At 52.4% G+C, this 12601-nt stretch overlaps 1 protein-coding gene and 1 long non-coding RNA gene across 2 annotated transcripts; one reads left to right on the top strand and one right to left on the bottom strand.

Annotated features, from left to right (window-relative positions):
- Window positions 1–1875: 1875 nt before the first annotated feature.
- On the top strand, window positions 1876–7625 carry RAB5IF (RAB5 interacting factor). Its single transcript, XM_080405371.1, has 4 exons — window positions 1876–2078; window positions 4319–4422; window positions 6442–6571; window positions 7202–7625. The coding sequence occupies exons 1-4, from the start codon at window positions 1950–1952 to the stop codon at window positions 7241–7243; spliced, it is 405 nt and encodes a 134-aa protein (XP_080261497.1). The 5' UTR covers window positions 1876–1949; the 3' UTR covers window positions 7244–7625.
- On the bottom strand, window positions 4429–12534 carry LOC308070808. Its single transcript, XR_013930866.1, has 3 exons — window positions 12402–12534; window positions 11860–11939; window positions 4429–5405 (listed from the first exon to the last, which is right to left on the bottom strand). It is a non-coding gene; the product is annotated as an uncharacterized lncRNA (long non-coding RNA).
- Window positions 12535–12601: the final 67 nt, after the last annotated feature.

The following is a 12601-nucleotide window of genomic DNA, read 5'->3' as shown; positions in this document are numbered from 1 at the left end:
CACCCTAACCATGCCCCTGTGCTGCTTGGATGAAATCTGCCAGGGCACCGCCTGCTTTGGGGAGCAGGGGAGCCGCGGAGGTCATTGGTGGCAGGTGCCCTGCCTGTTTCCCCTCCAAAGGACAGGCTGTGCTGAGGGAGTAATCAGGAGGCGGTGAAATGCAGAGATGGGTTTGGAAATGCTGCTGAGTGCCATGCCAGGGCAGAGGCGACCCAGGGAGAGTGCAGAACTTTTGCCATGCCTGTAATCTGGCCACAGGGTCCCAAGAAGGTTCAACTTTTTAGCTAAAATATAACGAAAGAGAAAAAAAAAAAAAAAAAGAAAAAGAGAACAAATCCCAGGAATCAGACAGCTCAAGCTGCCCACCCCATGGCCGGTCCCAGGTTTTTCTGTGCTGGAGGAAAGACCCGGCCTCAGCTGTGCCCAAGTGGTCCCCAGGAGCCTGACAGGAGGCAGGACCCCCCCTCACTGAGCCCCATTTCCTCGCCACTGGGCAGTTGTCAGGCTGGGCCCGGGGTGGGGGTAACTGGTGAATAGGGGCAGCACAGATGTGGCAGCTCCTCACGTGCTTTGCAGCCTCTGAAGCTGTGTGCATGTTAGGGGCTGCGCTAGGCCACCTTGCACAGCCCCTGGGGCTCTCCCCTGAGCCTCATCCAGCCCTTCCCACCTTCTCCTGCCTGTGCCCAGGGCTCCCCACATAATCCTGCCCTACTTCCACAAGCCTGCCAACACGCAACCCTTACTGGGGACCTGCTTGTACCCCTGTGACATCCTCTGGCACTTCTTCCTCCTCCTTGTACTTTCAAACCTCAGCTTAATAGTTTAATTTGCTTTTCCCTCTGGGCAGTCGATCAGGCAGTGGAGATGGAGTAAAACAAACCATTTTTTTTTTTTTTAGCAAGTGAATTTTAGATCAGTTCCCTGACCCAGGTGTCTCATTGCTGTGCAAGTGCTTCCTGCCCTGAAAGATGGCGTGGAGCAGGAGCGTGGAGCTGGGGACAGTGAAACTCCTCATGTGCCTGAAGTCCTGGAAGAGATCAGCCCTGGGGTCCTGCAGTGACTGTGCCCATCGCAGAGGGGAGGGTGCAGAGCAGGAGGGGGGCTGCTGTTTCCCAAGCACCTGAGGAGCACCCCAGGGGCACGACTGGAGCCGGACCACATGAGACCTGGCCACTCGGCAAAGGGCCCAGTCATGGTGGGGGTGTGAGGGGCAAAGGTCTCGCCAGCAATATGGGATGACCCTGCACTGTGCATCTCAGCCAGCAGCTCAGCACCTCACGCCTTGGCTGGTTTGTGCCGCAGACAGAAACGCAGAGCTTCGGCCCAGCGCGCGTTAATGGGGAAACGGAACCGCAGCCCTGACAGCCTGCCAGCACCCAGGGCTGTGCGGGAGCAGACGGGGAAGGAGTAACGCCACAGGAGGGACCTTGACAGGGCCGGGGCTCAGCACGCCCAGCGAGGGCCACCGCAAGGTCGAGGTCGTCCAGCAACGCCTCGCATGGCCCCAGCAGCACCGAGCCGGCCGGCCCTCCCCGTCCCTGCTGCTTCGCCGCCGGGCCGCTGCCCTCACGGGGCGGGGCGTGGGGCCACAGGTCTGGCCGAAGGGCCGCTGCACGGGCCGGGGGTCCCTCCTCGGCCTCCCCTGGGCGCCGGGCCGCCCCCCCGAGCACCGCGCTCCTGCGCCAGGCCCCGCCAGGCCCCGCCCGCCCGCGCTCAAGTCCCGCCTACTCCACGCCTAGGCTCCGCCTCCACCCTGCCCGGCTCCCCGAGCGCAACACGCGCCGCGCTTCTACCTGGCCCCTCTCCGCTGCCGTAGGGGGCGGGCGCTCTCCGGTCACGTGTAATGCGCGGCGGCGCCGGGATTGGCGGAGCGGGGGCGCGGGCGGGTGACGGTGCGCGGCGGCCGCTTCCGGGCCGGCGGCGGGGCCGGGGCCGGGGTGCGCAGGAGGATGAGCGGCGCGCGGCGCAGGGAGGAGCCGCCGCACGCGCAGCAGCACACGGTGGCCAACGGTGGCGCGGCCGGGCGCGGCTCCGTGTGGGGCAAGGCCCTGCGCAGCGACTCCGCCTGGCACGACAAGGTGGGGCCGCGGCGGGGGTCGCTCACGGGGTGCGGGCGCGGGCCTGGGCCCGGGCCCGGGTAGGGCCGGGGTGTCCCGCTGCCAGCCTTCGGCCCGCTGGCGGGGGTTGGGGGCGGGGCGCGGCTCCCTTCTGGCGGTACCGGGGCCGGTAGCCGGTGCTGCTGCCCAGCCTGGCGCGGCCGCGACCTGTCCAGGGCTCTCGCCCGGCCGTGCCCGGCGGCGTCGGAGCCGCCGTTGGGCGAGGAGGTGGTGGCGCGGGGGCGGGCCCGGGCCGCAGCAGGCTCGGCAGTGCCCGGCACGGCGGCTGCGGACGCGGGGGCGGCGGGTAGTGCCCCCGGTGCCGGCCAGGCGGCTCCGAAGCTTGCCGAAGTGCATCTCGCCGGCAGCGCCGCGTTGTACCGTGCTTCGCTCCCCGGGTGCGCGCCCCCGCCGCCGGGGGGCCGAGCCCGCAGCCCCCGTGGAGGGGCCCGGGGCCGCGTTAACCCCGCGGGACTCCCACGCTGCGGGCCGGCGCGCCGTGGTCCGGCGCCTCGCTTACCGGAGGGCTCGTTCTGCGTGTGTCCTGGGACCGGGCGGCCCCGCTGCTGCGCCGTGCCCCACGGCAGAGGCCGTCCTTCACTGCTCCCGGGCCCGCAGCCAAAGGAAACAAGCTGCGTTGATGCTGGTATCTCAGTTAAATTTCGCTTTTGGATTAAACTCTTCTAGGTTTAAATAAAACATTACTTCGTGTAAGTAAAAGAAAACTAGAAATGGAATTTACTTTAAGAAGTTGGGGATAAATATATTTGCAAATCCATCTGACCAGTTCAGGTCTGAAGGGAAAGGGCAGCAGCAGGAACAGGCTTGTGAGAGTTTCCCCGTTTCAGTGTCACAGCGTGGATATGTTCTCACAGAAGAGTAAGGTCATGGCAGTTGTTCAGCCGTTTGCAGTCTGCTTTGCTGCACCAAGCCCTGCCATCCCATGTGCAAAAAGAGATTTGGTTTCTACAAAATCCCATGCATGTGCTCAGCTTGTACATTTTGCTCATGTTTGTCAGCAGACCTTCCAAGCGTGAGTAAAAACATGTCACCCACAGACCTCCCAGTGTTTTTAGCACTAGTGAAGCTGTTTTTCCTCTGTGTATTTCCCGTGTTCTGTAATGCTCCTTCCTCTATGTCAGTGCCTCTTCCTGCTGCTTCCTGTGCCCCCCAGCAACATGCCTGCAAGGAGCTCGGTGCTCCTGCAGCGTCCCAGGTCCTGCCATACCCCTAGCATGGCCTGGGCCTGTGGCCCACCTGCTGGGGACATCTACTCCCTGGTTTCTTGGCTTTGCCAGCATGGAGAAGGTGCAGACTCTGCCTTGCTTTTCCTTGGGGGACAGACATGAATCTGTGTCACTTTGTTCTTAGCAGTTGCTGTTGCTTACAGAGCTGGTGGAGCTCTCCCATACTCTACCTCTTCCCCCTCTGACAAACTGGGCAGGAATGTCAGAGTTAGTAAGAGGAACAATGGCAGGCTGGTTTGATGCAACACGATGTGAACTGAAGGCTAAAATGACTGAGAATTGTGACCATATCTGGTGTGGATTCTAGTCTTCTGCATAGAGCCGAACAAGTTTGCACATCCTACAGTAAAATCATAAAGGCTGTTGGTATTATGGGGTATGCTGGGGCAATCCCAGCCTTGGGGAGGCTAGAGAAGAAGATGCAAGCAGAAGTGCTTTTTATGTAAAGCACAAGTCAGCGTTGTCCAGCTGGAATGCTTACAGTTGTATTGACCCTGTGGGCAAACAGGAATGACCACTTCACTGCTGCTCTGAAAGAATGCAGATGCACTTATAGTATGTGCAAGACAGGGTTTGTGGTCTGGAGTTGGCATGAGGACTGGCTACTGGTACCTCTTGTTTCTGGGTAGGGGAGGGCCTGGGCCACTGAGAGTGGCTATAATAGTCTTAAAGCATTAAAACTTTATTCCAGTGAATTTTTATATAAGTGAATCTTTAGTAAACAAGGGGACTAGATACTTGTTCACCTCTGCTGTTAGCCCATTGGAGGACAAAGCCATGTATTTAATTTGGAAGCAGAGAAGTCCAGAGTACATGAAGCCACAAGCTGCTTTCATCTGCTCTGAGTACAGTATCTTATACTTGGAATGGAAAATTAAGCATTCAATGTGTTAAATTTTCACCTGTTAATTGTGTGATGCTTTACAAAAAGGAAAAAGTAAATGCCAAAATCTTTCTTGTGCTTTATCTCCTCAGGACGAGTTTTTAGATGTGATCTACTGGTTCCGGCAGATCATTGCAGTTATTTTGGGAATCATCTGGGGAGTAGTTCCACTGAAGGGATTCGTGGGAATAGCAGTGTAAGGTTTATTTCCTTTTCTATCTCATGTACTTTCCCACATTTGGATTTGGCTTGGTGTCTGGTTTAAAGCTGGGCTAAAAACATTGGGCTGGCCAAGCACAGTCTCTGTCTGCTGTGTGTCTTAAAGCCAGTGTTGTTTAAAGCCAGACTGTTATTTGTCATGGAATTCATACAAATCATAACGTGTCTTCATCAGCCTCTTTCTCTCTTCTCAGCCTGATTAATGCTTTTTTAAAAATGACTTGTTTTATTATTATTAAAAGGGGCAGGGGTAGAAGGAGGGAATGAGAGGTTCAGTTGACTTGTGAAGTGACCTGTTTCCTGCATGTGTGAATACTAGGCTATGAGTATGGTGCCTAGTGTGGCTACCTAAGAAGTAAGGCCCATAGAGGGGAAGGTGTGGTAGTCCTTCTCTTTGAGTCAGGAGACCTCCTTGGAGAAGAGGTTTTGTTAGTAGACGAGAGGGGCCGCTTCTCTTTGAAAAAGAAAAGGTTTCTTCAAAACACCAAAGACCGTAGGTAACAAGCAGGCAAAGTGGCACCATTGGCAGTGCTCCCGTGGTGCTCCCAGCTTGCTGAGGTTGTTCTTTCAGCCATGGTGTGGCGGTAAGGCAGTGCCTTAGAAGGGTATATATGCATCAGATCCCCACTGGGACATAGGATTCAGGTTACCTCCTAGCAGGTGTCCAAAGGCTGCAGTGAGCGCTCTGAGTTACACAATGAAAATTTCTTTGGCCCTGACAAGTGCCTGAAAGTTTCTGCAGGGGACACCGGAGAGACACCTGCTTTCTCAACACCAGCTGTGGGAAGTCACTGTGTCTGCTCTGGGGAATCTACATTTGCAAATGTCTCTGCCTAGTCAAGGTCTCCTAGTCAAGCACACAACCTCACGGCTTTTCTTAGGCAAAATTGACTTATCTTGTCCCTCCTCCTGAGCATCCTGGCTGTGGCGAGCAAGTGGAGGGAGCAGCTGCAAGTGTCTCTAAGAAGAAAAAAAAAAAAGGTTGAAATTTAGGGAAAAGGGGCTGTAAAGCAGTGATGCTCCAACAGGAACTCAATAGCTACATGCAAACAGTTAAATCTAAAGGGCCCCCAGTAACAGATGTGCAGTAGCTGAGAAGTATTGTTCTTACTTAGTCATCCATTAATTCACAAGGCACCTAAGCCAATTCCTGTGATAAATGTTAATAAGAAAAAGTGATTTGGTGTACAGTGGAAACACTGAAAGCTTCTAGAACTGTGTGCGTGGTTTCTCTGTGGTATGCAGTCACACAGCTGCTCACAGCTTGCTGCCAGTCGCTGAACTTGTATGTCTTCCTGCATTGCCCTTTCTACACAGCTTTCTTTCCAGAAACATACCTGTAACTTCCCAGGTTGCCCCAGCCCTAAGTTGGGGTGGCGTAAAGCCAAATGCATCTATGGACAAACAGGAGGTCGCTTTTTTTTTCTCCCCATTGCAGTGTAACTGTTGGCACAGACTGGGGACTGCCGAGTTGTCTCAGGTTGAACCCCAGAGCTATGGCTCAGGGTGCTGTGGAGTCTTCTCCGGCTTTCGTCTCGAGCCACTGCGTTTGGTCATGGGATGCTAACAGAGATGTAACACTGAGTGTGAAGTCTAACAGCCCTCCCTCTTGGCAGCCTCAAAATCAAGTAGTACACACAAGGAAGTTGGATTCTGTGTGGGAGCAGGACTGCTGCTGATCTACAGGATAGGAAAACTTGCAGGGTTTGCAGATCTGCTGATACCTCCAGCTTGACCACTGTCTATTGAGACTTACTAGGAGTAGGTTGTGCCTTGTGAGCTGAACTTCATCTGAACCTAGCATGCTACGGCAAGCTGACCTGGAGGTGCTCTTCTACAGAAGTGATTGAGCTGCCTGGGAAGCGCTGCAGGAACAGCATTCCTCTTTGCTTCCTCTCTGCTGCAGATGAAAGATGTTTCACTGCTACATTGCAGTATGGCATACTGGATACCTGCACCCTTTATCACCAAAATGACGCTTCCTTATCTCTTCCAGATTCTGCCTGATCAATGCTGGTGTTCTATACCTCTACTTCAGTAGCTTCCAGCAGATAGATGAGGAGGAGTATGGCGGGACGTGGGAGCTAACAAAAGAAGGATTCATGACATCTTTTGCACTGTTTCTGGTAATGCCTCTTGCTTAAGTTGATACACTTTCTGAGGGAAAAGACCTGGGAGAAAATCAGGTGAGGTGGTGCACAGATAGAATAGAGACATGTTAACGTCATCTAATAAGTGGAGTTGACTGGGAAAGAAAGCCCAAAAATCTGATGGCTACTGGTTTTGAAATACAGTATTAGTGCCTGGGATTTCTCTGTAGGAAAGGATGTAAATACAGGCAGCTATACTTCTGCATCAACCCTTAACTTTTATGTCTCCCCATCCTCTGTCCTAGATATCCTGGTGGAATTTCATCTAGAACTAGTTACACCCAACCTTTTGTGTTGGGTGTCTTTGTTTTTCCCTTACTTCCTTCCACCCACATCTCTGAACATGCTCAGCGCTCGATGTGGTGGTGTTTCTTAATCACTAGAAGGACTATGGTGGGATTTTAATGTGGAGAGCTAATCACCCCAGAAGGCAAGCAAGCTGAATGCCGTTTGTGGCACATCATGATCCCAGCATCTCTTCAAGACCATCTCAAAGCTGCAGTTCAGTCCCCAGTCCTCTGTTGAGAGCAGGGTGTGAGGCTTGTTTTCTCTCTGAACCCTCCCCAGAGGCATTGAGATAACCTTCACTTCCTTTCCTCTCCACAGGTTGTGTGGATAATCTTCTATACTGCCATCCACTATGATTGACACAGTCTGCGGCTTTTTCCTGTTAAATTAGTCGTCAGTAAATCAAGAAGGTTTTAATAAATCATAGTCTTTAGTGGACTGGTGGGAAGGTGGGGAAAGTCAAATCAACTCCCTTCTGTACCAGCAGTTTGATTAGCCTGGAAGAGCCCCAACTCTTCTGCTGGAGAAGTCCGTCTCCGTTTTATATACCTGTTAATTGTTGGAACTATTAAAAAGCCATTGGAATTTTTGGAAGTGGTTCAAGACCGTTCAAATTTGGAACTTTCTGTGACTCTAGCCAGTAACTCTGTCATACTCCTCTGTGCTGAAGGTTGAATCTTGTTAATTTAATGTGTGTATGCCCTTTTGTTTGAAATCTGTCATTAAATCCTGACTTGTCTTCCATTGTTGTCCTTTAGACAAACAGTTTCTAAAAAGCAGTTGTAGGGTACATGGGAGGAAGGCACTGCAGCATCCAGGATATGAGTTGAGTGGCTGTCCTTAGCCTGTTTTTCTAGCAATCGGATCAGATTTGATTAAACAGACTGTGTTGTTACCATTTCTAATATTTTTTGTTTTACTTGCAAATCAGTTGTTGACCAGAGCTTTCAAATGGTCTTTGACGAAGACAAATTTTTAAGCAATTTTGCTAGATAGAATTGTGATAAATCTGGTTAACAAAGGTGTATTCAGGAGGCTTAGAAACTCCACTGCACTCTGCTAGACTGACTACTAAGTTACCATTGAATATCTCGGAGCTTAGTAGTCTTTGAAGGACAGTTATTCTGGAGATACCTTTTTGAATGTCAAGCATTTAAATTCTTTCTTTTTTATTTAAGCTCTTGAATTCAGCTTCTCCTTGTCAATGAATGCAGGAGACTAAGATGCAATTGAGGCAGCTATTACCTTAAAATGCAGAATTAGTAACTTGCAAATCAGGCAAAGTACATAGCCTCTGGTTTGTGAGGTGCTTTTTGTGAGCTGATCACTTCATAGTTCAGTTCCTCCCTAGTCATGCCCTTTTTGTGCATCAATGGGGAAGTCTGCTTTAAGGTATTTTTAAGGATATGTCTTTAAGAAATAGTTCTTGGGGAACACGCACAATCCTTGTTATTGTCAGAGGACCTTGTAGTCTTGTTGCCATGTGGTCCTTGCTTTTATAAACAACAGCTCAGGCACCCAAAAAAGAGTCCTGACCTAAAGCTGCCTTATAGTGAGGAGCTGATAGTTTTAGGATGCTCTTGCTGAAAGTCTGCATTGCTTCCTTGCTGATGGAAGTCCAACAGCCTGGTTCTCACATACGAGTATGCAAAGCCAGTGTTCTAAATCTCTTAAGTGCTGAGCTATGGCTCCAGATTCGCCCACTGGTGCAGGTCTCCATTCTTACCAGGGAAAACACTGTCTGTTCTTGGTGGAACAAAACCTCACACCTGGCTATTTTAGGTCCTTGGGATGCCAAGGGAAGAGTGCAATAGCAGACGGCTTCTGCTACTTGTGAGTTGCCAATTTAAGTAAGTAATCTCAGATAAAAACTTCTACATTTTCTCCTCCTCATCCCCAAACTTGCTCAGTCTTTTAGTCTGATACTTCCTTTTCCTCTTCTTTCAGCTGAAAGCATTAGTTTTCCACAAGAATTGCATAGCCTGCTAGTTCTAGGTTGCCCTGTCTACTGGCATCTGTTTGCATCTTAGCTGCTCACAGCCGTCAGTAAAATCATTGTATACTTGAAATGCTCTAATAAACGTCGCCTGGATAATCCACTGTGCAGCTTCCGTATCCTCTGGTCTTTGAAGTTTTGTAAAATGGTGTGAGTGTGGGATTCCTTTAAGAGTTCTGATTTTTGGTAAATACCTAAGTCAGCAGCTCTTTGGGATTCTTAGGTCTCTTATGCTGCAGGCTTTGGTCCTGCACTTCTGAAGGGGCCAGAAGCATTTGTAGTGGAAGTAGTAGCTAATGTTTAGATCCATGCTTTAATGGGTGATTAAGCAGATTAAGCTAACTGTTGCCTCTATTTAAGCTGTTCTGCTCCTTCAGCAGCTGTCCCTGCCTGCCCTGTGACATGGCAGAGCCACTGCTGTGTTGCAGAGTGCCCGAGTCTGTTCCAGAGCAGGGCCTGAAGCACTGCTGTAAAATGCACAGAGCTGGAGAGTTGCTTACCTGCCCCTCTGCTTTATTTCTTGCTTACCTACAGTCCTACCAGCCAAATTTCTTGGTCTTTGCAGTTCTCTACAGTTCTAGTGGTTGGAAGCTGAGGCAGAACCTGAGGAGGATCTGCTTTTGAGGAATGCTCTGGGTCTGAAGGGACCTTAAAGACCATCTAGTTCCCACCCCCTGCCGTGGGCAGGGACACCTCCCATGAGACCAGGTTGCTCCAAGCCCTGTCCAAGGGTTGGATGCTGCCAGGGATGGGGCACCCCCAGCTGCTCTTGGCAGCCTGTGCCAATGCATCACCACCCTCACAGCAAAGAATTTCTTACTAACATCTAATCTACACATACCCTCTTTCAGTTTAAAGCCACCCCCCTTGCCCTATCGCTACATGCCCCTGTAAAAAGCCCCTCTCCAGCTTTCTTGTCGGCCCCCTTTAGGCACTGGAAAGTGCTGTAAGATCTCCCTGGAGCCTTCTCTTCTCCAGGCTGAACCGCCCCAACTCTCTCAGCCTGTCTTCAGCAGAGAGGTGCCCCAGCCCCCTCAGCATCTTCGTGGCCTCCCTGCTCCAACATGTTCATGTCCTTATGTTTGGGTCTCCAGAGCTGAACACAGTACTGTGGGTGGGTTATCATGACCATGCAGAAGAGACATTGGTCTCTGCATCTCCTCAAGGCTCCTGGTAAGTTAATGATTGCAGTTGCTCAGTTGCAAGCTTTTAATCTCTTAAGGTTTCTGCTTTAAGGGGTGCCTCAATGGCTAGAAGCAGGTATCCCCAGTGCTGATCACCAACAAAGCTAAAGCTGTGTCTTCATCCCCCAAAGAAATGAGGTTAATTTTAAGAAGCTCAAGGGGATGTGGCAGCCTGTAGAATGGAGCTGAGCATCCTACAGTGATGAGCACTGTAAAAACAAGGGTTTTTTTTCAGATACTTGAGAGATTGACACAGGGATGGTCTAGCAGAGAACACGAAGTAGAATGCTAGGATGAAAGAGCAGCAGCTGACAGGAGTAAGGACTGCAGTAGGGGGCACAGGGGCTGCGGCGGCACCTCTGTCCTCAGCAGTTTTGTGAAGCTCTTTACTAGCTGCAGACCTGGAGGAATATCACTTTGGATCTCAGAAAAAGAAGCCAGTCCCTGGCAGGAAGGAGAGTGAGAGATTCCATGGCCTAACCTCGTTGTGAGGAGAGGAGCAACTGTGTTTTGGTGTGGAACTGGCAGAGAAATTTGTGATCTTTCTTGGGCTTCAAGCATACTATCTGTTAAAACTTTAATGCAAGGTTTTTTTGGTGTTAAAGAGAGAAATGGTGTGGGTGTAAAGATGTGCTGGCAGGTGTTAAGAGGTGGCTGTGCAGCTGGGTGTCTTGTGTGTTGGCAACCTCAGTTGTCAGGCCCCAGGTAAAACAGTTGCTACCACAGGGTAACTTTGCAGCGGCAATGGCCGAGCACACAGCAAGATGTGAACTTGTTACCTGTGGTTTTGGTCCAGCAAGGGGATGTTGCTGACATCACTTGTCTTTAACAGTGCTTGGGATGTCCTTAAAGCCAAGTGGTGCCTGTTGGAGCTGGGAGCATGCTTTTGAGGAGCCTCTGTCCCCTCCGTGGAGGTGTCATCCTCTCTGTGTTTCCCCAGCTTCATTTCCGAGCTTGCAAAGGCTGTGCTCACAGCTGCTGGGATTTAGCTGCCCACAGGTGACGGCTGTTTTGGTTTGTCAGAAACACAAAAGCAGCAGAGGCTGGTCTGGTCTGGGGCAAGCAGGGTCTCAAAAACTGAAGCAGTGGAATGTAGAGCTTTGTCTTCAAGCACTGTTAAGTCACACTTCTATCTGACCACTGGGTATAGTGTTTGCCGAGACCTTTTGGGACAGCAGTGTCCCTGCCCACACTTCCTAGGGTGTTTCATTTCAAAGATGTCCGTTCATACTCTGCCAGGCAAATGAGTGGAGGAGGATGCAGGATGCACAAAGCTCCTGGCCTTGGAGAAGCTGCTTTGGTGGGGAAGGAACCACATCCAGCTGCTGGGGATGGGAAGTCTGGAGAGAGGTCTGAAAATGGAGCAGGCTGAGACTGTCTTGCAAAAGCTGAACTATCCTCCTACAAGTACTTTGTTAATAATGGGCAATGCCCATTATACCCTCAGGCTGTCGGAGGGCACTAGTGAAACATTGCCACTGCCACAGTAAAGGAGGGTTTACATCTCGCTGTGTTAAGGAGCACTGAGTGAGCTAGTGGAGCTGCGCACGCTGGGAAGAGCTGGGGGGATTAGATGGTTCTTTGAAGGATGAGAAAGTAGGACACACCTCAGCTGACTTCCCCAGGTCCAAACAGCCCAGCACTCAACACACTCTGTCTCCCAAAACAACAGACGTCCAGGATAGATCAGGGCAGAGGATGAATTTTTCAGATCTGGCAGCCAAACAGCCAAGCACGTGCGCCAAGCCAAGAAGCAGAGGCTGATGTTGTTGCAGGGGGAAGTAATTTGCACAAACCTGAAGCATTTTGTTCAGCCCAGAATGAAACAACCTCTTCCAACTTCCATTTGTTTTACTGGTGTTTTTTAGCTCAACCTCTGAAAGTAGCGTAGGGAGAAAAAAACTAAATGTTTCAGCCAGTTTGATTTCAGATATATCCATGGCAAACCAGGCCTCCCCCACTGTTACGTCTTTTTGGTCAAAACTCTGCCAAGCGGGAGCTGTTGGTGACCCTCGCCCAGGCTGGGGGTCCCGCCCGCGGCCACTGGCCCCGTGCTGGCCTGAGCTGCCCGGCAGCCGCAGCCTGCCCGGGCACACGGTGCTGCTGGGGCTGGCAGCAGCGGGAGCCGCCGGTGCCAGCGCTGAGCCCGGCCGGCCTCGCCCGCAGGCACCCACCGGCGCCGGCCGCCTCGCCGGGCCTGGCCCCCAGAGCACCGGGCGTGAGAGGCCGCGGGGGCGCGCAGGCCGCGCCGTGCAGCGCCACCCGCGGGGTGCCGGCCGCCCCTGGCCGCCGTGGCGGTGGCTGCCACAATGGCTTGAGCCTCCCTTGGCGAGTTCACCTGAATATGCGGCGACACAACGCACGAGACCGCTCCCCGGAGTCTCCCGCAGCCGCCCGGGGACCGGGCTACGCAGGCCTGGCCCGCGTCGGGGCCGGGCGGCGCTCGGGCCACAGCAGGCGCCTGCGGCGGGCTGGGCCTCCTCCCGCCCCGGCCGCCCCCCCCGCGGGGAGGAGCCGCGAGGCCACCGGGCCCGGCCC

This window comes from Falco punctatus, assembly GCF_963210335.1.
Source record: "Falco punctatus genome assembly, chromosome: 10".
NCBI lineage: Eukaryota > Metazoa > Chordata > Aves > Falconiformes > Falconidae > Falco > Falco punctatus.
The sequence above is the reverse complement of the archived record's forward strand: the minus strand, read 5'-3'. Positions and strand labels throughout refer to the sequence as shown.